This window comes from Schistocerca serialis, chromosome 7 (genome assembly GCF_023864345.2).
Source record: "Schistocerca serialis cubense isolate TAMUIC-IGC-003099 chromosome 7, iqSchSeri2.2, whole genome shotgun sequence".
Classification (NCBI taxonomy): domain Eukaryota; kingdom Metazoa; phylum Arthropoda; class Insecta; order Orthoptera; family Acrididae; genus Schistocerca; species Schistocerca serialis.
Window position 1 is genome coordinate 8,370,639 of NC_064644.1, and position 24,594 is coordinate 8,395,232.

General features: G+C 57.4%; 1 protein-coding gene across 1 annotated transcript in view; it reads left to right on the plus strand.

The window, feature by feature from the left end:
* Positions 1-2,739: 2,739 nt before the first annotated feature.
* The window catches only part of LOC126412569 (uncharacterized), a 175,245-nt gene continuing 153,390 nt past the window's right edge, over positions 2,740-24,594 (plus strand). Inside the window, exons 1-20 of the mRNA XM_050082213.1 lie at positions 2,740-2,787; positions 4,488-4,550; positions 4,740-4,802; positions 4,992-5,117; positions 5,244-5,306; positions 5,433-5,621; positions 9,338-9,463; positions 14,629-14,754; positions 15,196-15,384; positions 15,699-15,887; positions 15,951-16,076; positions 17,147-17,209; positions 17,336-17,398; positions 17,525-17,587; positions 18,029-18,217; positions 18,532-18,720; positions 18,784-18,909; positions 21,745-21,870; positions 22,501-22,689; positions 23,256-23,381. Coding sequence (XP_049938170.1) covers positions 2,740-2,787; positions 4,488-4,550; positions 4,740-4,802; positions 4,992-5,117; positions 5,244-5,306; positions 5,433-5,621; positions 9,338-9,463; positions 14,629-14,754; positions 15,196-15,384; positions 15,699-15,887; positions 15,951-16,076; positions 17,147-17,209; positions 17,336-17,398; positions 17,525-17,587; positions 18,029-18,217; positions 18,532-18,720; positions 18,784-18,909; positions 21,745-21,870; positions 22,501-22,689; positions 23,256-23,381 — 2,442 coding nt within the window. The remainder of the gene's footprint in view (positions 2,788-4,487; positions 4,551-4,739; positions 4,803-4,991; positions 5,118-5,243; positions 5,307-5,432; positions 5,622-9,337; positions 9,464-14,628; positions 14,755-15,195; positions 15,385-15,698; positions 15,888-15,950; positions 16,077-17,146; positions 17,210-17,335; positions 17,399-17,524; positions 17,588-18,028; positions 18,218-18,531; positions 18,721-18,783; positions 18,910-21,744; positions 21,871-22,500; positions 22,690-23,255; positions 23,382-24,594) is intronic.

Here is a 24,594-nt window from a genome sequence, read left to right on the forward strand (position 1 = left end):
CTGCCGTCTGTACTCAGGTGAGTCACGTGGGGAGGTATGAAAAGTCAGTGTGTACTGGCGGAGCTGCCGTCTGTGCTCAGGTGAGTCACGTGGGGAGGTACGAATGGTCACTGAGTACTGGCGGAGCTGTCGTCTGTGCTCAGGTGAGTCACGTGGGAGGTATGAAAGGTCAGTGTGTACTGACGGAGCTGCCGTCTGTGCTCAGGTGAGTCACGTGGGGAGGTATGATAGGCCAGTGTGTACTGGCGGAGCTGCCGTCTGTGCTCAGGTGAGTCACGTGGGGAGGTATGAAAAGTCAGTGTGTACTGGCGGAGCTGCCGTCTGTGCTCAGGTGAGTCACGTGGGGAGGTACGAATGGTCACTGAGTACTGGCGGAGCTGTCGTCTGTGCTCAGGTGAGTCACGTGGGAGGTATGAAAGGTCAGTGTGTACTGACGGAGCTGCCGTCTGTGCTCAGGTGAGTCACGTGGGGAGGTATGAAAGGTCAGTGTGTACTGGCGGAGCATCCGTCTGTGCTCAGGTGAGTCACGTGGGGAGGTATGATAGGCCAGTGTGTACTGGCGGAGCTGCCGTCTGTGCTCAGGTGAGTCACGTAGATAGGCATGAAAGGTTAGTGTGTACTGGCGGAGCTGCCGTCTGTACTCAGGTGAGTCACGTGGGGAGGTATGAAAAGTCAGTGTGTACTGGCGGAGCTGCCGTCTGTGCTCAGGTGAGTCACGTGGGGAGGTATGATAGGCCAGTGCGTACTGGCGGAGCTGACGTCTGTGCTCAGGTGAGTCACGTGGGGAGGTATGAGAGGTCTCTATGTACTAGCGGAGCTGCCGACTGTGCTCAGGTGAGTCACGTGGGGAGGTATGAAAAGTCAGTGTGTACTGACGGAGCTGCCGTCTGTGCTCAGGTGAGTCACGTGGGGAGGTATGAAAGGTCAGTGTGTACTGGCGGAGCTGCCGTCTGTGCTCAGGTGAGTCACGTGGGGAGGTACGAATGGTCACTGAGTACTGGCGGAGCTGTCGTCTGTGCTCAGGTGAGTCACGTGGGGTGGTATGAATGTTCACTGTGTACTGGCGGAGCTGCCGTCTGTGCTCAGGTGAGTCACGTGGGGAGGTATGAATGGTCACTGTGTACTGGCGGAGCTGCCGTCTGTGCTCAGGTGAGTCACGTGGGGAGGTATGATAGGCCAGTGTGTACTGGCGGAGCTGCCGTCTGTGCTCAGGTGAGTCACGTAGATAGGCATGAAAGGTTAGTGTGTACTGGCGGAGCTGCCGTCTGTACTCAGGTGAGTCACGTGGGGAGGTATGAAAAGTCAGTGTGTACTGGCGGAGCTGCCGTCTGTGCTCAGGTGAGTCACGTGTGGAGGTATGATAGGCCAGTGCGTACTGGCGGAGCTGACGTCTGTGCTCAGGTGAGTCACGTGGGGAGGTATGAGAGGTCTCTGTGTACTAGCGGAGCTGCCGTCTGTGCTCAGGTGAGTCACGTGGGGAGGTATGAAAGGTCAGTGTGTACTGGCGGAGCTACCGTCTGTGCTCAGGTGAGTCACGTAGATAGGCATGAAAGGTTAGTGTGTACTGGCGGAGCTGCCGTCTGTACTCAGGTGAGTCACGTGGGGAGGTATGAAAAGTCAGTGTGTACTGGCGGAGCTGCCGTCTGTGCTCAGGTGAGTCACGTGGGGAGGTATGAGAGGTCTCTGTGTACTGGCGGAGCTGCCGTCTGTACTCAGGTGAGTCACGTGGGGAGGTATGAAAAGTCAGTGTGTACTGGCGGAGCTGACGTCTGTGCTCAGGTGAGTCACGTGGGGAGGTATGAGAGGTCCCTGTGTACTGGCGGAGCTGCCGTCTGTTCTCAGGAGAGTCACGTGGGGAGGTATGAAAGGTCAGTGTGTACTGGCGGAGCTGCCGTCTGTGCTCAGGTGAGTCACGTGGGGAGGTATGATAGGCCAGTGTGTACTGGCGGAGCTGCCGTCTCTGCTCAGGTGAATTACGTGGGTAGGTATGAAAGGTCAGTGTGTACTGGTGGAGCTGCCATCTCTGCTCAGGTGAGTTACGTGGGGAGGTACGAAAGGTCAGTGTGTAGTGGCGGAGCTGCCATCTGCGCTTAGGTGCGTCACGTGGGGAGTTATGAGAGGTCAGTGTGTACTGGCGGAGCTGCCGTCTGTGCTCAGGTGAGTCATGAGGGGAGGTATGATAGGCCAGTGCGTATTGGCAGAGCTGCCGCCTGTGCTCAGGTGAGTCACGTGGGGAGGTATGAAAGGTCAGTGTGTACTGGCGGAGCTGCCACATCTGCTCAGGTGAGTCACGTGGGGACGTATGAAAGTTCAGTGTGTTCTGGCGGATCTGCCGTCTGTGTTCAGGTGAGTCACTTGGGGGGGTAGGTAAGGATAGTGTTTACTGGCGGAGCTGCCGTCTGTGCTCAGGTGAGTCACGTGGGGAGGTATGGTAGGTTAGTGCGTCTTGGCGGAGCTGCCTTCTGTGCTCAGGTCAGTGACGTGGGGAGGTATGAAAGGTCAGTGTCTACTGGCGGAGCTGCCATCTGTGCTCAGGTGAGTCTCGTGGGGAGGTATGATAGGCCAGTGCGTATTGGCGGAGCTGCCGTATGTGCTCAGGTGAGTCACGTGGGGAGGAATCAAAGGACAGTGTGTACTGGCGGAGCTGCCGTCTGTGCTCAGGAGCGTAACGTGTGGAGGTATGGAAGGTCAGTGTGTACTGGCGGAGCTGCCGTCTGTGCTCAGGTGAGTCACGTGGGGATGTATGAAAGGTCAGTGTGTACTGGTGGAGCTGCCGTCTGTGCTCAGGTGAGTCACTTGGGGAGGTATGAAAGGTCAGTGTGTACTGGCGGAGCTGCCGTCTGTGCTCAGGTGAGTCACGTGGGGAGGTATGAAAGGACAGTGTGTACTGGCGGAGCGGGTGTCTGTGCTCAGGTGAGTCACGTGTGGAGGTATGAAAGGTCAGTGTCTACTGGCGGAGCTAGCGTCTATGTTCAGGTGAGTCACGTGGGGAGGTATGAAAGGTCAGTGTGTACTGGCGGAGCTGCCGTCTGTGCTCAGGTGTGTCACGTGGGGAGGTATGAAAGGACAGTGTGTACTGGCGGAGCTGCCGTCTGTGCTCAGGTGAGTCACGTGGGAAGGTATGAAAGGTCACTGTGTACTGGCGGAGCTGCCGTCTATGCTCAGGTGGGTCATGTGGGGAGGTATGAAAGGTCAGTGTGTACTGGCGGAGCTGCCGTCTGTGCTCAGGTGAGTCACGTGGGGAGGTATGAAAGGTCAGTGTGTACTGGCGGAGCTGCCGTCTGTGCTCAGGTGAGTCACGTGGGGAGGTATGAAAGGTCAGTGTGTACTGGCGGAGCTGCCATCTGTGCTCAGGTGAGTCACGTGGAGAGGTATGAAAGGTCACTGTGTACTGGCGCAGCTGCCGTCTGTGCTCAGGTGAGTCACGTTTGGAGGTATGATAGGTCAGTGTGTACTGGCGGAGCTGCCGTCTGTGCTCAGGTGAGTCAGGTGTTGAGGTATGAAAGGTCAGTGTTTACTGGCGGAGCTGCCGTCTGTGCTAAGGTGAGAAACGTGGGGAGGTATGAAAGGACAATGTTTACTGGCGGAGCTGCCGTCTCTGCTCAGGTGAGTCACGTAAGGAGGTATGAGAGGTCAGTGTGCAATGGCGGAGCTGCCGTCTGTGCTCAGGTGAGTCACGTAGGGGGTATGAAAAGTCAGTGTGTACTGGCGTAGTTGCCGTCTGTGCTCAGGTGAGTCACGTGGGGAGGTATGAAAGGTCAGTGTGTACTGGCGGAGCTGCCGTCTGTGCTCAGGTGAGTCACGTGGGGTGGTAAGAAGCTTCAGTGTGTACTTGCGGAGCTGCTGTCTGTGCTCAGGTGAGTCACGTGGGGAGGTATGAAAGGTCAGTGTGCACTGGCGGAGCTGCCGTCTGTGCTCAGGTGAGTCACGTGGGGAGGTATGAAAGGTCAGTGTGTACTGGCGGAGCTGCCATCTGTGCTCAGGTGAGTCACGTGGAGAGGTATGAAAGGTCACTGTGTACTGGCGCAGCTGCCGTCTGTGCTCAGTTGAGTCACGTGGGGAGGTATGATAGGTCAGTGTGTACTGGCGGAGCTGCCGTCTGTGCTCAGGTGAGTCAGGTGTTGAGGTATGAAAGGTCAGTGTTTACTGGCGGAGCTGCCGTCTGTGCTAAGGTGAGTCACGTGGGGAGGTATGAAAAGTCAGTGTTTACTGGCGGAGCTGCCGTCTCTGCTCAGGTGAGTCACGTAAGGAGGTATGAGAGGTCAGTGTGCAATGGCGGAGCTGCCGTCTGTGCTCAGGTGAGTCACGTAGGGAGGTATGAAAAGTCAGTGTGTACTGGCGGAGTTGCCGTCTGTGCTCAGGTGAGTCACGTGGGGAGGTATGAAAGGTTAGTGTGTACTGGCGGATCTGCCGTCTGTGCTCAGGTGAGTCACGTGGGGAGGTAAGAAGCTTCAGTGTGTACTTGCGGAGATGCTGTCTGTGCTCAGGTGAGTCACGTGGGGAGGTATGAAAGGTCAGTGTGTAATGGCGGAGCTGCCGTCTGGGCTCAGGTGAGTCACGTGGGGAGGTATGAAAAGTCAGTGTGTACTGGCGGAGTTGCCGTCTGTGCTCAGGTGAGTCACGTGGGGAGGTATGAAAGGTCAGTGTGTACTGGCGGAGCTGCCGTCTGTGCTCAGGTGAGTCACGTGGGGAGGTAAGAAAGGTCTGTGTGTACTTGCGGAGCTGCCGTCTGTGCTCAGGTGAGTGACGTGGGGAGGTATGAAAGGTCAGTGTGTACTGGCGGAGCTGCCGCCTGTGATCAGGTGAGTCACGTGGGGAGGTAAAAAACGTCAGTGTGTACTGGCGGAGCTGCCGTCTGTGCTCAGGAGGGTCACGTGGGGAGGTATGAAAGGTCAGTGTGTACTGGCGGAGCTGCCGTCTGTGCTCAGGTGAGTCACGTGGGGAGGTAAGAAGCTTCAGTGTGTACTTGCGGAGCTGCTGTCTGTGCTCAGGTGAGTCACGTGGGGAGGTATGAAAGGTCAGTGTGTAATGGTGGAGCTGCCGTCTGGGCTCAGGTGAGTCACGTGGGGAGGTATGAAAAGTCAGTGTGTACTGGCGGAGTTGCCGTCTGTGGTCAGGTGAGTCACGTGGGGAGGTATGAAAGGTCAGTGTGTACTGGCGGAGCTGCCGTCTGTGCTCAGGTGAGTCACGTGGGGAGGTAAGAAAGGTCTGCGTATACTTGCGGAGCTGCCGTCTGTGCTCAGGTGAGTGACGTGGGGAGGTATGAAAGGTCAGTGTGTACTGGCGGAGCTGCCGCCTGTGATCAGGTGAGTCACGTGGGGAGGTAAAAAACGTCAGTGTGTACTGGCGGAGCTGCCGTCTGTGCTCAGGAGGGTCACGTGGGGAGGTGTGAAAGGTCAGTGTGTACTGGCGGAGCTGCCGTCTGTGCTCAGGTGAGTCACGTGGAGAGGTATGAAAGGTCAGTGTGTACTGGCGGAGCTACCGTCTGTGATCAGGTGAGTCACGTGGGGAGGTATGGAAGGTCAGTGTGTACTGGCGGAGCTGCCGACTGTGCTCAGGTGAGTCACGTGGGGTGGTATGAAAGATCAGTGTGTACCGGCGGAGCTGCCGTCTGTGCTCAGGTGAGTCACGTGGGGAGGTATGAAAGGTCAGTGTGTACTGGCGGAGCTGCTGTCTGTGCTCATGTGAGTCACGTGGGGAGGTATGAAAGGTTAGTGTGTACTGGCGGAGCTGCCGTCTATGCTCAGGTGGGTCACGTGGGGAGGTATGAAAGGTCAGTGTGTACTGGCGGAGCTGCCGTCTGTGCTCAGGTGAGTCACGTAGGGAGGTATGAAAGGTCAGTGTGTACTGGCGGAGCTGCAGTCTGTGCTCAAGTGAGTCACGTGGGGAGGTATGAAAGGTCAGTGTGTACTGGCGGAAATGCCGTCTGTGATCAGGTGAGTCATGTCGGGAGGTATGGAAGGTCAGTGTGTACTGGCGGAGCTGCCGACTGTGCTCAGGTGAGTCACGTGGGGAGGTATCAAGGGACAGTGTGTACTGGCGGAGCTGCCGTCTGTGCTCAGGTGAGTCACGTGGGGAGGTATGAAAGGACAGTGCGTACTGGCGGAGCTGCCGTCTGTGCTCAGGTGAGTCACAAGAGGTGGTATGAAAGGTCACTGTGTACCGGCGGAGCACCCGTCTGTGCTCAGGTGAGTCACGTGGGGAGGTATGAAAGGTCAGTGTGTACTGGCGGAGCTGCCGACTGTGCTCAGGTGAGTCACGTGGGGAGGTATGAAAGGTCAGTGTGTACTGGCGGAGCTGCCGTCTGTGCTCAGGTGAGTCACGTGGGGAGGTATGAAAGGTCAGTGTGTACTGGCGGAGCTGCCGTCGGTGCTCAGGTGAGTCACGTGGGGAGGTATGAAAGGTCAGTGTGTACTGGCGGAGCTGCCATCTGTGCTCAGGTGAGTCACGTGGGGAGGTAAGAAAGGTCAGTGTGTACTGGCGGAGCTGCCATCTGTGCTCAGGTGAGTCACGTGGAGAGGTATGAAAGGTCACTGTGTACTGGCGCAGCTGCCGTCTGTGCTCAGGTGAGTCACGTGGGGAGGTATGATAGGTCAGAGTGTACTGGCGGAGCTGCCGTCTGTGCTCAGGTGAGTCACGTGGGGAGGTATGAAAGGTCAGTGTGTACTGGCAGAGCTGCCGTCTGTGCTAAGGTGAGTCACGTGGGGAGGTATGAAAGGTCAGTGTTTACTGGCGGAGCTGCCGTCTCTGGTCGGGTGAGTCACGTAAGGAGGTATGAGAGGTCAGTGTGCAATGGCGGAGCTGCCGTCTCTGCTCAGGTGAGTCACGTGGGGAGGTATGAAAAGTCAGTGTGTACTGGCGGAGTTGCCGTCTGTGCTCAGGTGAGTCACGTGGGGAGGTATGAAAGGTCAGTGTGTACTGGCGGAGCTGCCGTCTGTGCTCAGGTGAGTCACGTGGGAGGGTAAGAAGCTTCAGTGTGTACTTGCGGAGCTGCCGTCTGTGCTCAGGTGAGTCACGTGGGGAGGTATGAAAGGTCAGTGTGTACTGGCGGAGCTGCCGTCAGTGCTCAGGTGAGTCACGTGGGGAGGTATGAAAAGTCAGTGTTTACTGGCGGAGTTGCCGTCTGTGCTCAGGTGAGTCACGTGGGGAGGTATGAAAGGTCAGTGTGTACTGGCGGAGCTGCCGTCTGTGCTCAGGTGAGTCACGTGGGGAGGTAAGAAACGTCTGTGGGTACTTGCGGAGCTGCCGTCTGTGCTCAGGTGAGTCACGTGGGGAGGTATGAAAGGTCAGTGTTTAATGGCGGAGCTGCCGTCTGTGCTCAGGTGAGACACCTGGGGAGGTATGAAAAGTCAGTGTGTACTGGCGGAGTTGGCGTCTGTGCTCAGGTGAGTCACGTGGGGTGGTATGAAAGGTCAGTGTGTACTGGCGGAGCTGCCGTCTGCGCTCAGGTGAGTCACGTGGGGAGGTATAAAAGGTCAGTGTGTACTGGCGGAGCTGCAGCCTGTGATCAGGTGAGTCACGTGGGGAGGTAAAAAACGTCAGTGTGTACTGGCGGAGCTGCCGTCTGTGCTCAGGAGGGTCACGTGGGGAGGTATGAAAGGTCAGTGTGTACTGGCGGAGCTGCCGTCTGTGCTCAGGTGAGTCACGTGGGGAGGTATGAAAGGTCAGTGTGTACTGGCGGAGCTACCGTCTGTGATCAGGTGAGTCACGTGGGGAGGTATGGAAGGTCAGTGTGTAGTGGCGGAGCTGCCGACTGTGCTCAGGTGAGTCACGTGGGGTGGTATGAAAGATCAGTGTGTACCGGCGGAGCTGCCGTCTGTGCTCAGGTGAGTCACGTGGGGAGGTATGAAAGGTCACTGTGTACTGGCGGAGCTGCTGTCTGTGCTCATGTCAGTCACGTGGGGAGGTATGAAAGGTCAGTGTGTACTGGCGGAGCTGCCGTCTATGCTCAGGTGGGTCACGTGGGGAGGTATGAAAGGTCAGTGTGTACTGGCGGAGCTGCCGTCTGTGCTCAGGTGAGTCACGTGGGGAGGTATGAAAGGTCAGTGTGTACTGGCTGAGCTGCAGTCTGTGCTCAAGTGAGTCACGTGGGGAGGTATGAAAGGTCAGTGTGTACTGGCGGAAATGCCGTCTGTGATCAGGTGAGTCATGTCGGGAGGTATGGAAGGTCAGTGTGTACTGGCGGAGCTGCCGACTGTGCTCAGGTGAGTCACGTGGGGAGGTATGAAAGATCAGTGTGTACCGGCGGAGCTGCCGTCTGTGCTCAGGTGAGTCACGTGGGGAGGTATGAATGGTCAGTGTGTACTGGCGGAGCTGCCGTCTGTGCTCAGGTGAGTCACGTGGGGAGGTATGAAAGGTCAGTGTGTACTTGCGGAGCTGCCGTCTGTGCTGATTTGAGTCACGTGGGGAGGTATGAAAGGTCAGTGTGTACTGGCGGAGCTGCCGTCTGTGCTCAGGTGAGTCACGTGGGGAGGTATGAAAGGTCAGTGTGTACTGGCGGAGTTGCCGTCTGTGTCAGGTGAGTCACGTGGGGAGGTATGAAAGGTCAGTGTGTACTGGCGGAGCTGCCGTCTGCGCTCAGGTGAGTCACGTGGGGAGGTAAGAAAGGTCTGTGTGTACTTGCGGAGCTGCCGTCTGTGCTCAGGTGAGTCACGTGGGGAGGTATGAAAGGTCAGTGTTTAATGGCGGAGCTGCCGTCTGTGCTCAGGTGAGACACCTGGGGAGGTGTGAAAAGTCAGTGTGTACTGGCGGAGTTGGCGTCTGTGCTCAGGTGGGTCACGTGGGGAAGTATGAAAGGTCAGTGTGTGCTGGCGGAGCTGCCGTCTGTGCTCAGGTGAGTCACATGGGGAGGTAAGAAAGGTCAGTGTGTACTGGCGGAGCTGCCGTCTGTGCTCAGGTGAGTCACGTGGGGAGGTATAAAAGGTCAGTGTGTACTGGCGCAGCTGCCGCCTGTGATCAGGTGAGTCACGTGGGGAGGTAAAAAAGGTCAGTGTGTACTGGCGGAGCTGCCGTCTGTGCTCAGGAGGGTCACGTGGGGAGTTATGAAAGGTCAGTGTGTACTGGCGGAGCTGCCGTCTGTGCTCAGGTGAGTCACGTGGGGAGGTATGAAAGGTCAGTGTGAACTGGCGGAAATGCCGTCTGTGATCAGGTGAGTCATGTCGGGAGGTATGGAAGGTCAGTGTGTACTGGCGGAGCTGCCGACTGTGCTCAGGTGAGTCACGTGGGGAGGAATGAAAGATCAGTGTGTACCGGTGGAGCTGCCGTCTGTGCTCAGGTGAGTCACGTGGGGAGGTAAGAATGGTCAGTGTGTACTGGCGGAGCTGCCGTCTGTGCTCAGGTGAGTCACGTGGGGAGGTATGAAAGGTCAGTGTGTACTGGCGGAGCTGCCGTCTATGCTCAGGTGGGTCACGTGGGGAAGTATGAAAGGTCTGTGTGTGCTGGCGGAGCTGCCGTCTGTGCTCAGGTGAGTCACGTGGGGTGGTATGAAAGGTCAGTGTGTACTGGCGGAGCTGCCATCTGTGCTCAGGTGAGTCACGTGGGGAGGTATGAAAGGTCAATGTGTACTGGCGGAGCTGCCGTCTGCGCTCAGGTGAGTCACGTGGGGAGGTATGAAAGGTCAGTGTGTACTGGCGGAGCTGCCGTCTGTGCTCAGGTGAGTCACGTGGGGAGGTATGAAAGGTCAGTGTGTACTGGCGGAGCTGCTGTCTATGCTCAGGTGAGTCACGTGGGGAGGTATGAAAGGTCAGTGTGTACTGGCGGAGCTGCCGTCTCTGCTCAGGTGAATTACGTGGGTAGGTATGAAAGGTCAGTGTGTACTGGTGGAGCTGCCATCTCTGCTCAGGTGAGTTACGTGGGGAGGTACGAAAGGTCAGTGTGTAGTGGCGGAGCTGCCATCTGCGCTTAGGTGCGTCACGTGGGGAGTTATGAGAGGTCAGTGTGTACTGGCGGAGCTGCCGTCTGTGCTCAGGTGAGTCATGAGGGGAGGTATGATAGGCCAGTGCGTATTGGCAGAGCTGCCGCCTGTGCTCAGGTGAGTCACGTGGGGAGGTATGAAAGGTCAGTGTGTACTGGCGGAGCTGCCACATCTGCTCAGGTGAGTCACGTGGGGACGTATGAAAGTTCAGTGTGTTCTGGCGGATCTGCCGTCTGTGTTCAGGTGAGTCACTTGGGGGGGTAGGTAAGGATAGTGTTTACTGGCGGAGCTGCCGTCTGTGCTCAGGTGAGTCACGTGGGGAGGTATGGTAGGTTAGTGCGTCTTGGCGGAGCTGCCTTCTGTGCTCAGGTCAGTGACGTGGGGAGGTATGAAAGGTCAGTGTCTACTGGCGGAGCTGCCATCTGTGCTCAGGTGAGTCTCGTGGGGAGGTATGATAGGCCAGTGCGTATTGGCGGAGCTGCCGTCTGTGCTCAGGTGAGTCACGTGGGGAGGAATCAAAGGACAGTGTGTACTGGCGGAGCTGCCGTCTGTGCTCAGGAGCGTAACGTGTGGAGGTATGGAAGGTCAGTGTGTACTGGCGGAGCTGCCGTCTGTGCTCAGGTGAGTCACGTGGGGATGTATGAAAGGTCAGTGTGTACTGGTGGAGCTGCCGTCTGTGCTCAGGTGAGTCACTTGGGGAGGTATGAAAGGTCAGTGTGTACTGGCGGAGCTGCCGTCTGTGCTCAGGTGAGTCACGTGGGGAGGTATGAAAGGACAGTGTGTACTGGCGGAGCGGGTGTCTGTGCTCAGGTGAGTCACGTGTGGAGGTATGAAAGGTCAGTGTCTACTGGCGGAGCTAGCGTCTATGTTCAGGTGAGTCACGTGGGGAGGTATGAAAGGTCAGTGTTTACTGGCGGAGCTGCCGTCTCTGCTCAGGTGAGTCACGTAAGGAGGTATGAGAGGTCAGTGTGCAATGGCGGAGCTGCCGTCTGTGCTCAGGTGAGTCACGTAGGGAGGTATGAAAAGTCAGTGTGTACTGGCGGAGTTGCCGTCTGTGCTCAGGTGAGTCACGTGGGGAGGTATGAAAGGTTAGTGTGTACTGGCGGATCTGCCGTCTGTGCTCAGGTGAGTCACGTGGGGAGGTAAGAAGCTTCAGTGTGTACTTGCGGAGATGCTGTCTGTGCTCAGGTGAGTCACGTGGGGAGGTATGAAAGGTCAGTGTGTAATGGCGGAGCTGCCGTCTGGGCTCAGGTGAGTCACGTGGGGAGGTATGAAAAGTCAGTGTGTACTGGCGGAGTTGCCGTCTGTGCTCAGGTGAGTCACGTGGGGAGGTATGAAAGGTCAGTGTGTACTGGCGGAGCTGCCGTCTGTGCTCAGGTGAGTCACGTGGGGAGGTAAGAAAGGTCTGTGTGTACTTGCGGAGCTGCCGTCTGTGCTCAGGTGAGTGACGTGGGGAGGTATGAAAGGTCAGTGTGTACTGGCGGAGCTGCCGCCTGTGATCAGGTGAGTCACGTGGGGAGGTAAAAAACGTCAGTGTGTACTGGCGGAGCTGCCGTCTGTGCTCACGAGGGTCACGTGGGGAGGTATGAAAGGTCAGTGTGTACTGGCGGAGCTGCCGTCTGTGCTCAGGTGAGTCACGTGGGGAGGTAAGAAGCTTCAGTGTGTACTTGCGGAGCTGCTGTCTGTGCTCAGGTGAGTCACGTGGGGAGGTATGAAAGGTCAGTGTGTAATGGCGGAGCTGCCGTCTGGGCTCAGGTGAGTCACGTGGGGAGGTATGAAAAGTCAGTGTGTACTGGCGGAGTTGCCGTCTGTGGTCAGGTGAGTCACGTGGGGAGGTATGAAAGGTCAGTGTGTACTGGCGGAGCTGCCGTCTGTGCTCAGGTGAGTCACGTGGGGAGGTAAGAAAGGTCTGCGTATACTTGCGGAGCTGCCGTCTGTGCTCAGGTGAGTGACGTGGGGAGGTATGAAAGGTCAGTGTGTACTGGCGGAGCTGCCGCCTGTGATCAGGTGAGTCACGTGGGGAGGTAAAAAACGTCAGTGTGTACTGGCGGAGCTGCCGTCTGTGCTCAGGAGGGTCACGTGGGGAGGTGTGAAAGGTCAGTGTGTACTGGCGGAGCTGCCGTCTGTGCTCAGGTGAGTCACGTGGAGAGGTATGAAAGGTCAGTGTGTACTGGCGGAGCTACCGTCTGTGGTCAGGTGAGTCACGTGGGGAGGTATGGAAGGTCAGTGTGTACTGGCGGAGCTGCCGACTGTGCTCAGGTGAGTCACGTGGGGTGGTATGAAAGATCAGTGTGTACCGGCGGAGCTGCCGTCTGTGCTCAGGTGAGTCACGTGGGGAGGTATGAAAGGTCAGTGTGTACTGGCGGAGCTGCTGTCTGTGCTCATGTGAGTCACGTGGGGAGGTATGAAAGGTTAGTGTGTACTGGCGGAGCTGCCGTCTATGCTCAGGTGGGTCACGTGGGGAGGTATGAAAGGTCAGTGTGTACTGGCGGAGCTGCCGTCTGTGCTCAGGTGAGTCACGTAGGGAGGTATGAAAGGTCAGTGTGTACTGGCGGAGCTGCAGTCTGTGCTCAAGTGAGTCACGTGGGGAGGTATGAAAGGTCAGTGTGTACTGGCGGAAATGCCGTCTGTGATCAGGTGAGTCATGTCGGGAGGTATGGAAGGTCAGTGTGTACTGGCGGAGCTGCCGACTGTGCTCAGGTGAGTCACGTGGGGAGGTATCAAGGGACAGTGTGTACTGGCGGAGCTGCCGTCTGTGCTCAGGTGAGTCACGTGGGGAGGTATGAAAGGACAGTGCGTACTGGCGGAGCTGCCGTCTGTGCTCAGGTGAGTCACAAGAGGTGGTATGAAAGGTCACTGTGTACCGGCGGAGCACCCGTCTGTGCTCAGGTGAGTCACGTGGGGAGGTATGAAAGGTCAGTGTGTACTGGCGGAGCTGCCGACTGTGCTCAGGTGAGTCACGTGGGGAGGTATGAAAGGTCAGTGTGTACTGGCGGAGCTGCCGTCTGCGCTCAGGTGAGTCACGTGGGGAGGTATAAAAGGTCAGTGTGTACTGGCGAAGCTGCCGTCTGTGATCAGGTGAGTCACGTGGGGAGGTAAAAAACGTCAGTGTGTACTGGCGGAGCTGCCGTCTGTGCTCAGGAGGGTCACGTGGGGAGGTATGAAAGGTCAGTGTGTACTGGCGGAGCTGCCGTCTGTGCTCAGGTGAGTCACGTGGGGAGGTATGAAAGGTCAGTGTGTACTGGCGGAGCTACCGTCTGTGATCAGGTGAGTCACGTGGGGAGGTATGGAAGGTCAGTGTGTAGTGGCGGAGCTGCCGACTGTGCTCAGGTGAGTCACGTGGGGTGGTATGAAAGATCAGTGTGTACCGGCGGAGCTGCCGTCTGTGCTCAGGTGAGTCACGTGGGGAGGTATGAAAGGTCACTGTGTACTGGCGGAGCTGCTGTCTGTGCTCATGTCAGTCACGTGGGGAGGTATGAAAGGTCAGTGTGTACTGGCGGAAATGCCGTCTGTGATCAGGTGAGTCATGTCGGGAGGTATGGAAGGTCAGTGTGTACTGGCGGAGCTGCCGACTGTGCTCAGGTGAGTCACGTGGGGAGGTATGAAAGATCAGTGTGTACCGGCGGAGCTGCCGTCTGTGCTCAGGTGAGTCACGTGGGGAGGTATGAGTGGTCAGTGTGTACAGGCGGAGCTGCCGTCTGTGCTCAGGTGAGTCACGTGGGGAGGTATGAAAGGTCAGTGTGTACTTGCGGAGCTGCCGTCTGTGCTGAGGTGAGTCACGTGGGGAGGTATGAAAGGTCAGTGTGTACTGGCGGAGCTGCCGTCTGTGCTCAGGTGAGTCACGTGGGGAGGTATGAAAGGTCAGTGTGTACTGGCGGAGTTGCCGTCTGTGTCAGGTGAGTCACGTGGGGAGGTATGAAAGGTCAGTGTGTACTGGCGGAGCTGCCGTCTGCGCTCAGGTGAGTCACGTGGGGAGGTAAGAAAGGTCTGTGTGTACTTGCGGAGCTGCCGTCTGTGCTCAGGTGAGTCACGTGGGGAGGTATGAAAGGTCAGTGTTTAATGGCGGAGCTGCCGTCTGTGCTCAGGTGAGACACCTGGGGAGGTGTGAAAAGTCAGTGTGTACTGGCGGAGTTGGCGTCTGTGCTCAGGTGGGTCACGTGGGGAAGTATGAAAGGTCAGTGTGTGCTGGCGGAGCTGCCGTCTGTGCTCAGGTGAGTCACATGGGGAGGTAAGAAAGGTCAGTGTGTACTGGCGGAGCTGCCGTCTGTGCTCAGGTGATTCACGTGGGGAGGTATAAAAGGTCAGTGTGTACTGGCGCAGCTGCCGCCTGTGATCAGGTGAGTCACGTGGGGAGGTAAAAAAGGTCAGTGTGTACTGGCGGAGCTGCCGTCTGTGCTCAGGAGGGTCACGTGGGGAGTTATGAAAGGTCAGTGTGTACTGGCGGAGCTGCCGTCTGTGCTCAGGTGAGTCACGTGGGGAGGTATGAAAGGTCAGTGTGAACTGGCGGAAATGCCGTCTGTGATCAGGTGAGTCATGTCGGGAGGTATGGAAGGTCAGTGTGTACTGGCGGAGCTGCCGACTGTGCTCAGGTGAGTCACGTGGGGAGGAATGAAAGATCAGTGTGTACCGGTGGAGCTGCCGTCTGTGCTCAGGTGAGTCACGTGGGGAGGTAAGAATGGTCAGTGTGTACTGGCGGAGCTGCCGTCTGTGCTCAGGTGAGTCACGTGGGGAGGTATGAAAGGTCAGTGTGTACTGGCGGAGCTGCCGTCTATGCTCAGGTGGGTCACGTGGGGAAGTATGAAAGGTCTGTGTGTGCTGGCGGAGCTGCCGTCTGTGCTCAGGTGAGTCACGTGGGGCGGTATGAAAGGTCAGTGTGTACTGGCGGAGCTGCCATCTGTGCTCAGGTGAGTCACGTGGGGAGGTATGAAAGGTCAATGTGTACTGGCGGAGCTGCCGTCTGCGCTCAGGTGAGTCACGTGGGGAGGTATGAAAGGTCAGTGTGTACTGGCGGAGCTGCCGTCTGTGCTCAGGTGAGTCACGTGGGGAGGTATGAAAGGTCAGTGTGTACTGGCGGAGCTGCTGTCTATGCTCAGGTGAGTCACGTGGGGAGGTATGAAAGGTCAGTGTGTTCTGGCGGAGCTGCTGTCTGTGCTCAGGTGAGTCACGTGGGGAGGTATGAAAGGTCAGTGTGTACTGGCGGAGCTGCCATCTGTGCCCAGGTGAGTCACGTGGAGAGGTATGAAAGGTCACTGTGTACTGACGCAGCTGCCGTCTGTGCTCAGGTGAGTCACGTGGGGAGGTATGATGGGTCAGTGTGTACTGGCGGAGCTGCCGTCTGTGCTCAGGTGAGTCACGTGGGGAGGTATGAAAGGTCAGTGTGTACTGGCGGAGATGCCGTCTGTGCTAAGGTGAGTCACGTGGGGACATATGAATGGTCAGTGTTTACTGGCGGAGCTGCCGTCTCTGCTCAGGTGAGTCACGTGGGGAGGTATGAAAGGTCAGTTTGCAATGGCGGAGCTGCCGTCTGTGCTCAGGTGAGTCACGTGGGGAGGTATGAAAATTCAGTGTGTACTGGCGGAGGTGCCGTCTGTGCTCAGGTGAGTCACGTGGTTGGTATGAAAGGTCAGTGTGTACTGGCGGAGCTGCCGTCTGTGCTCAGGTGAGTCATGTGGGGAGGTATGAAAGGTCAGTGTGTACTGGCGGAGCTGCCGTCTGTGCTCAGGTGAGTCACGTGGGGACGTATGAAAAGTCAGTTTGTACTGCCGGAGCTGCCGTCTGTGCTCAGGTGAGTCACGTGGGGAGGTATGAAAGGTCAGTGTGTACTGGCGGAGATGCCGTCTGTGATCAGGTGAGTCACGTGGGGAGGTATGAAAGGTCAGTGTGTACTGGCGGAGCTGCCGACTGTGCTCAGGTGAGTCACGTGGGGAGGAATGAAAGATCAGTGTGTACCGGTGGAGCTGCCGTCTGTGCTCAGGTGAGTCACGTGGGGAGGTATGAATGGTCAGTGTGTACTGGCGGAGCTGCCGTCTGTGCTCAGGTGAGTCACGTGGGGAGGTATGAAAGGTCAGTGTGTACTGGCGGAGCTGCCGTCTATGCTCAGGTGGGTCACGTGGGGAAGTATGAAAGGTCTGTGTGTGCTGGCGGAGCTGCCGTCTGTGCTCAGGTGAGTCACGTGGGGCGGTATGAAAGGTCAGTGTGTACTGGAGGAGCTGCCATCTGTGCTCAGGTGAGTCACGTGGGGAGGTATGAAAGGTCAATGTGTACTGGCGGAGCTGCCGTCTGCGCTCAGGTGAGTCACGTGGGGAGGTATGAAAGGTCAGTGTGTACTGGCGGAGCTGCCGTCTGTGCTCAGGTGAGTCACGTGGGGAGGTATGAAAGGTCAGTGTGTACTGGCGGAGCTGCTGTCTATGCTCAGGTGAGTCACGTGGGGAGGTATGAAAGGTCAGTGTGTTCTGGCGGAGCTGCTGTCTGTGCTCAGGTGAGTCACGTGGGGAGGTATGAAAGGTCAGTGTGTACTGGCGGAGCTGCCATCTGTGCCCAGGTGAGTCACGTGGAGAGGTATGAAAGGTCACTGTGTACTGACGCAGCTGCCGTCTGTGCTCAGGTGAGTCACGTGGGGAGGTATGATGGGTCAGTGTGTACTGGCGGAGCTGCCGTCTGTGCTCAGGTGTGTCACGTGGGGAGGTATGAAAGGTCAGTGTGTACTGGCGGAGATGCCGTCTGTGCTAAGGTGAGTCACGTGGGGACATATGAAAGGTGAGTGTTTACTGGCGGAGCTGCCGTCTCTGCTCAGGTGAGTCACGTGGGGAGGTATGAAAGGTCAGTTTGCAATGGCGGAGCTGCCGTCTGTGCTCAGGTGAGTCACGTGGGGAGGTATGAAAATTCAGTGTGTACAGGCGGAGTTGCCGTCTGTGCTCAGGTGAGTCACGTGGTTGGTATGAAAGGTCAGTGTGTACTGGCGGAGCTGCCGTCTGTGCTCAGGTGAGTCACGTGGGGAGGTATGAAAGGTCAGTGTGTACTGGCGGAGCTGCCGTCTGTGCTCAGGTGAGTCACGTGGGGACGTATGAAAAGTCAGTTTGTACTGGCGGAGCTGCCGTCTGTGCTCAGGTGAGTCACGTGGGGAGGTATGAAAGGTCAGTGTGTACTGGCGGAGATGCCGTCTGTGATCAGGTGAGTCACGTGGGGAGGTATGAAAGGTCAGTGTGTACTGGCGGAGCTGCCGTCTGTGCTCAGGTGAGTCACGTGCGGAGGTATGGAGGGTCAGTGTGTACTGGCGGAGCTGCCGACTGTGCTCAGGTGAGTCACGTGGGGAGGTATGAAAGGTCAGTGTGTACTGGCGGAGCTGCCGTCTGTGCTCAGGTGAGTCACGTGGGGAGGTATGAAAGCTCAGTGTGTACTGGCAGAGCTGCCGTCTGTGCTCAGGTGAGTCACGTGGGGAGGTATGAAAGGTCAGTGTGTACTGGGGGTGCTGCCGTCTGTGCTCAGGTGAGTCACTTGGGGAGGTATGAAGGGTCAGTGTGTACCGGCGGAGCTGCCGTCTGTGATTAGGTGAGTCACGTGGGGAGGTATGAAAGGTCAGTGTGTACTGGCGGAGCTGCCGTCTATGCTCAGGTGGGTCACGTGGGGAAGTATGAAAGGTCTGTGTGTGCTGGCGGAGCTGCCGTCTGTGCTCAGGTGAGTCACGTGGGGCGGTATGAAAGGTCAGTGTGTACTGGCGGAGCTGCCATCTGTGCTCAGGTGAGTCACGTGGGGAGGTATGAAAGGTCAATGTGTACTGGCGGAGCTGCCGTCTGCGCTCAGGTGAGTCACGTGGGGAGGTATGAAAGGTCAGTGTGTACTGGCGGAGCTGCCGTCTGTGCTCAGGTGAGTCACGTGGGGAGGTATGAAAGGTCAGTGTGTACTGGCGGAGCTGCTGTCTATGCTCAGGTGAGTCACGTGGGGAGGTATGAAAGGTCAGTGTGTTCTGGCGGAGCTGCTGTCTGTGCTCAGGTGAGTCACGTGGGGAGGTATGAAAGGTCAGTGTGTACTGGCGGAGCTGCCATCTGTGCCCAGGTGAGTCACGTGGAGAGGTATGAAAGGTCACTGTGTACTGACGCAGCTGCCGTCTGTGCTCAGGTGAGTCACGTGGGGAGGTATGATGGGTCAGTGTGTACTGGCGGAGCTGCCGTCTGTGCTCAGGTGAGTCACGTGGGGAGGTATGAAAGGTCAGTGTGTACTGGCGGAGATGCCGTCTGTGCTAAGGTGAGTCACGTGGGGACATATGAATGGTCAGTGTTTACTGGCGGAGCTGCCGTCTCTGCTCAGGTGAGTCACGTGGGGAGGTATGAAAGGTCAGTTTGCAATGGCGGAGCTGCCGTCTGTGCTCAGGTGAGTCACGTGGGGAGGTATGAAAATTCAGTGTGTACTGGCGGAGGTGCCGTCTGTGCTCAGGTGAGTCACGTGGTTGGTATGAAAGGTCAGTGTGTACTGGCGGAGCTGCCGTCTGTGCTCAGGTGAGTCATGTGGGGAGGTATGAAAGGTCAGTGTGTACTGGCGGAGCTGCCGTCTGTGCTCAGGTGAGTCACGTGGGGACGTATGAAAAGTCAGTTTGTACTGCCGGAGCTGCCGTCTGTGCTCAGGTGAGTCACGTGGGGAGGTATGAAAGGTCAGTGTGTACTGGCGGAGATGCCGTCTGTGATCAGGTGAGTCACGTGGGGAGGTATGAAAGGTCAGTGTGTACTGGCGGAGCTGCCGACTGTGCTCAGGTGAGTCACGTGGGGAGGAATGAAAGATCAGTGTGTACCGGTGGAGCTGCCGTCTGTGCTCAGGTGAGTCACGTGGGGAGGTATGAATGGTCAGTGTGTACTGGCGGAGCTGCCGTCTGTGCTCAGGTGAGTCACGTGGGGAGGTATGAAAGGTCAGTGTGTACTGGCGGAGCTGCCGTCTATGCTCAGGTGGGTCACGTGGGGAAGTATGAAAGGTCTGTGTGTGCTGGCGGAGCTGCCGTCTGTGCTCAGGTGAGTCACGTGGGGCGGTATGAAAGGTCAGTGTGTACTGGAGGAGCTGCCATCTGTGCTCAGGTGAGTCACGTGGGGAGGTATGAAAGGTCAATGTGTACTGGCGGAGCTGCCGTCTGCGCTCAGGTGAGTCACGTGGGGAGGTATGAAAGGTCAGTGTGTACTGGCGGAGCTGCCGTCTGTGCTCAGGTGAGTCACGTGGGGAGGTATGAAAGGTCAGTGTGTACTGGCGGAGCTGCTGTCTATGCTCAGGTGAGTCACGTGGGGAGGTATGAAAGGTCAGTGTGTTCTGGCGGAGCTGCTGTCTGTGCTCAGGTGAGTCACGTGGGGAGGTATGAAAGGTCAGTGTGTACTGGCGGAGCTGCCATCTGTGCCCAGGTGAGTCACGTGGAGAGGTATGAAAGGTCACTGTGTACTGACGCAGCTGCCGTCTGTGCTCAGGTGAGTCACGTGGGGAGGTATGATGGGTCAGTGTGTACTGGCGGAGCTGCCGTCTGTGCTCAGGTGTGTCACGTGGGGAGGTATGAAAGGTCAGTGTGTACTGGCGGAGATGCCGTCTGTGCTAAGGTGAGTCACGTGGGGACATATGAAAGGTGAGTGTTTACTGGCGGAGCTGCCGTCTCTGCTCAGGTGAGTCACGTGGGGAGGTATGAAAGGTCAGTTTGCAATGGCGGAGCTGCCGTCTGTGCTCAGGTGAGTCACGTGGGGAGGTATGAAAATTCAGTGTGTACAGGCGGAGTTGCCGTCTGTGCTCAGGTGAGTCACGTGGTTGGTATGAAAGGTCAGTGTGTACTGGCGGAGCTGCCGTCTGTGCTCAGGTGAGTCACGTGGGGAGGTATGAAAGGTCAGTGTGTACTGGCGGAGCTGCCGTCTGTGCTCAGGTGAGTCACGTGGGGACGTATGAAAAGTCAGTTTGTACTGGCGGAGCTGCCGTCTGTGCTCAGGTGAGTCACGTGGGGAGGTATGAAAGGTCAGTGTGTACTGGCGGAGATGCCGTCTGTGATCAGGTGAGTCACGTGGGGAGGTATGAAAGGTCAGTGTGTACTGGCGGAGCTGCCGTCTGTGCTCAGGTGAGTCACGTGCGGAGGTATGGAGGGTCAGTGTGTACTGGCGGAGCTGCCGACTGTGCTCAGGTGAGTCACGTGGGGAGGTATGAAAGGTCAGTGTGTACTGGCGGAGCTGCCGTCTGTGCTCAGGTGAGTCACGTGGGGAGGTATGAAAGCTCAGTGTGTACTGGCAGAGCTGCCGTCTGTGCTCAGGTGAGTCACGTGGGGAGGTATGAAAGGTCAGTGTGTACTGGGGGTGCTGCCGTCTGTGCTCAGGTGAGTCACTTGGGGAGGTATGAAGGGTCAGTGTGTACCGGCGGAGCTGCCGTCTGTGATTAGGTGAGTCACGTGGGGAGGTATGGAAGGTCAGTATGTACTGGCGGAGCTGCCGCCTGTGCTCAGGTGAGTCACGTGTGGAGGTATAAAAGATCAGTGTGTACTGGCGGAGCAGCCGTCTGTGCTCAGGTAAGTCACGTGGGGAGGTATGAAAGGTCAGTGTGTACTGGCGGAGCTGCCGTCTGTGATCAGGTGAGTCACGTAGGGAGGTATGAAAGGTCAGTGTGTACTGGCGGAGCTGCCGTCTGTGCTCAGGTGATTCACGTGTGGAGGTATGGAAGGTCAGTGAGTACTAGCGGAGCTGCCGACTGTGCTCAGGTGAGTCACGTGGGGAGGTACGAAAGGTAAGTGTGTACTGGCGGAGCTGCCGTCTGTGCTCAGGTGAGTCACGTGGGGAGGTGTGAATGGTCAGTGTGTACTGGCGGAGCTGCCGTCTGTGTTCAGGTGTAGTCACGTGGGGAGGTATTAAAGGTCAGTGTGTACTGGCGGAGCTGCCGTCTGTGCTCAGGTGAGTCACGTGGGGAGGAATGAAAGGTCAGTGTGTAATGGCGGAGCTGCCGTGTATTCACAGGTGAATCACGTTGGGAGGTATGAAAAGTCAGTGTGTACTGGCGGAGTTGCCGTCTGTGCTCAGGTGAGTTACGTGGGGGGGTGTGATAGGTCACTGTGTACTGGCGGAGCTGCCGTCTGTGCTCAGGTAAGTCACGTGGGGAGGTATGAAAGGTCAGTGTGTAATGGCGGAGCTGCCGTCTGTGCTCAGGTGAGTCACGTGGGGAATTATGAAAAGTGAGTGTGTACTGGTGGAGTTGCTGTCTGTGCTCAGGTGAGTCACGTGGGGAGGTATGAAAGGTCAGTGTTTACTGGCGGAGCTGCCGTCTTTGCTCAGGTGAGTCACGTGGGGAGGTATGAAAGGTCAGTGTGTACTGGCGGAGCTGCCGTCTGTGATCAGGTGAGTCACGTGGGGAGGTATGAAAGGACAGTGTGTACTGGCGGAGCTGCCGTCTGTGCCCAGGTGAGTCACGTGGGGAGGTATGAAAGGACAATGTGTACTGGCGGAGCTGATGTCTGTGCTCAGGTGAGTCACGTGGGGAGGAATGAAAGGTCAGTGTGTACTGGCGGAGCTGCCGTCTGTGGTCAGGTGAGTCACGTGGGGAGGTATGCAAGGTCAGTGTGTACTGGCGGAGCTGCCGTCTGTGCTCAGGTGAGTCACGTCGGGAGGTACGAAAGGTCAGTGTGTACTGGCGAAGCTGCCGTCTGTGCTCAGGTGAGTCACGTGGGGAGGTATGAAAGGTCAGTGTGTACTGCCGGAGCTGCCGTCTGTGCTCAGGTGAGTCACGTGGGGAGGTGTGAAAGGTCAGTGTGTACCGGTGGAGCTGCCGTCTGTGCTCAGGTGAGTCACGTGGGGAGGTATGAATGGTCAGTGTGTACTGGCGGAGCTGCCGTCTGTGCTCAGGTGAGTCACGTGGGGAGGTATGAAAGGTCAGTGTGTACTGGCGGAGCTGCCGTCTATGCTCAGGTGGGTCACGTGGGGAAGTATGAAAGGTCTGCGTGTGCTGGCGGAGCTGCCGTCTGTGCTCAGGTGAGTCACGTGGGGAGGTATGAAAGGTCAGTGTGTACTGGCGGAGCTGCCATCTGTGCTCAGGTGAGTCACGTGGGGAGGTATGAAAGGTCAATGTGTACTGGCGGAGCTGCCGTCTGCGCTCAGGTGAGTCACGTGGGGAGGTATGAAAGGTCAGTGTGTACTGGCGGAGCTGCCGTCTGTGCTCAGGTGAGTCACGAGTTGAGGTATGAAAGGTCAGTGTGTACTGGCGGAGCTGCTGTCTATGCTCAGGTGAGTCACGTGGGGAGGTATGAAAGGTCAGTGTGTACTGGCGGAGCTGCTGTCTGTGCTCAGGTGAGTCACGTGGGGAGGTATGAAAGGTCAGTGTGTACTGGCGGAGCTGCCGTCTGTGCTCAGGTGAGTCACGTGGGGAGGTATGAAAGGTCAGTGTGTACTGGCGCAGCTGCTGTCTATGCTCAGGTGAGTCACGTGGGGAGGTATGAAAGGTCAGTGTGTTCTGGCGGAGCTGCTGTCTGTGCTCAGGTGAGTCACGTGGGGAGGTATGAAAGGTCAGTGTGTACTGGCGGAGCTGCCATCTGTGCCCAGGTGAGTCACGTGGAGAGGTATGAAAGGTCACTGTGTACTGACGCAGCTGCCGTCTGTGCTCAGGTGAGTCACGTGGGGAGGTATGATGGGTCAGTGTGTACTGGCGGAGCTGCCGTCTGTGCTCAGGTGAGTCACGTGGGGAGGTATGAAAGGTCAGTGTGTACTGGCGGAGATGCCGTCTGTGCTAAGGTGAGTCACGTGAGGACATATGAATGGTCAGTGTTTACTGGCGGAGCTGCCGTCTCTGCTCAGGTGAGTCACGTGGGGAGGTATGAAAGGTCAGTTTGCAATGGCGGAGCTGCCGTCTGTGCTCAGGTGAGTCACGTGGGGAGGTATGAAAATTCAGTGTGTACTGGCGGAGGTGCCGTCTGTGCCCAGGTGAGTCACGTGGTTGGTATGAAAGGTCAGTGTGTACTGGCGGAGCTGCCGTCTGTGCTCAGGTGAGTCATGTGGGGAGGTATGAAATGTCAGTGTGTACTGGCGGAGCTGCCGTCTGTGCTCAGGTGAGTCACGTGGGGACGTATGAAAAGTCAGTTTGTACTGGCGGAGCTGCCGTCTGTGCTCAGGTGAGTCACGTGGGGAGGTATGAAAGGTCAGTGTGTACTGGCGGAGATGCCGTCTGTGATCAGGTGAGTCACGTGGGGAGGTATGAAAGGTCAGTGTGTACTGGCGGAGCTGCCGACTGTGCTCAGGTGAGTCACGTGGGGAGGAATGAAAGATCAGTGTGTACCGGTGGAGCTGCCGTCTGTGCTCAGGTGAGTCACGTGGGGAGGTATGAATGGTCAGTGTGTACTGGCGGAGCTGCCGTCTGTGCTCAGGTGAGTCACGTGGGGAGGTATGAAAGGTCAGTGTGTACTGGCGGAGCTGCCGTCTATGCTCAGGTGGGTCACGTGGGGAAGTATGAAAGGTCTGTGTGTGCTGGCGGAGCTGCCGTCTGTGCTCAGGTGAGTCACGTGGGGCGGTATGAAAGGTCAGTGTGTACTGGCGGAGCTGCCATCTGTGCTCAGGTGAGTCACGTGGGGAGGTATGAAAGGTCAATGTGTACTGGCGGAGCTGCCGTCTGCGCTCAGGTGAGTCACGTGGGGAGGTATGAAAGGTCAGTGTGTACTGGCGGAGCTGCCGTCTGTGCTCAGGTGAGTCACGTGGGGAGGTATGAAAGGTCAGTGTGTACTGGCGGAGCTGCTGTCTATGCTCAGGTGAGTCACGTGGGGAGGTATGAAAGGTCAGTGTGTTCTGGCGGAGCTGCTGTCTGTGCTCAGGTGAGTCACGTGGGGAGGTATGAAAGGTCAGTGTGTACTGGCGGAGCTGCCATCTGTGCCCAGGTGAGTCACGTGGAGAGGTATGAAAGGTCACTGTGTACTGACGCAGCTGCCGTCTGTGCTCAGGTGAGTCACGTGGGGAGGTATGATGGGTCAGTGTGTACTGGCGGAGCTGCCGTCTGTGCTCAGGTGAGTCACGTGGGGAGGTATGAAAGGTCAGTGTGTACTGGCGGAGATGCCGTCTGTGCTAAGGTGAGTCACGTGGGAACATATGAAAGGTCAGTGTTTACTGGCGGAGCTGCCGTCTCTGCTCAGGTGAGTCACGTGGGGAGGTATGAAAGGTCAGTTTGCAATGGCGGAGCTGCCGTCTGTGCTCAGGTGAGTCACGTGGGGAGGTATGAAAATTCAGTGTGTACAGGCGGAGTTGCCGTCTGTGCTCAGGTGAGTCACGTGGTTGGTATGAAAGGTCAGTGTGTACTGGCGGAGCTGCCGTCTGTGCTCAGGTGAGTCACGTGGGGAGGTATGAAAGGTCAGTGTGTACTGGCGGAGCTGCCGTCTGTGCTCAGGTGAGTCACGTGGGGACGTATGAAAAGTCAGTTTGTACTGGCGGAGCTGCCGTCTGTGCTCAGGTGAGTCACGTGGGGAGGTATGAAAGGTCAGTGTGTACTGGCGGAGATGCCGTCTGTGATCAGGTGAGTCACGTGGGGAGGTATGAAAGGTCAGTGTGTACTGGCGGAGCTGCCGTCTGTGCTCAGGTGAGTCACGTGCGGAGGTATGGAGGGTCAGTGTGTACTGGCGGAGCTGCCGACTGTGCTCAGGTGAGTCACGTGGGGAGGTATGAAAGGTCAGTGTGTACTGGCGGAGCTGCCGTCTGTGCTCAGGTGAGTCACGTGGGGAG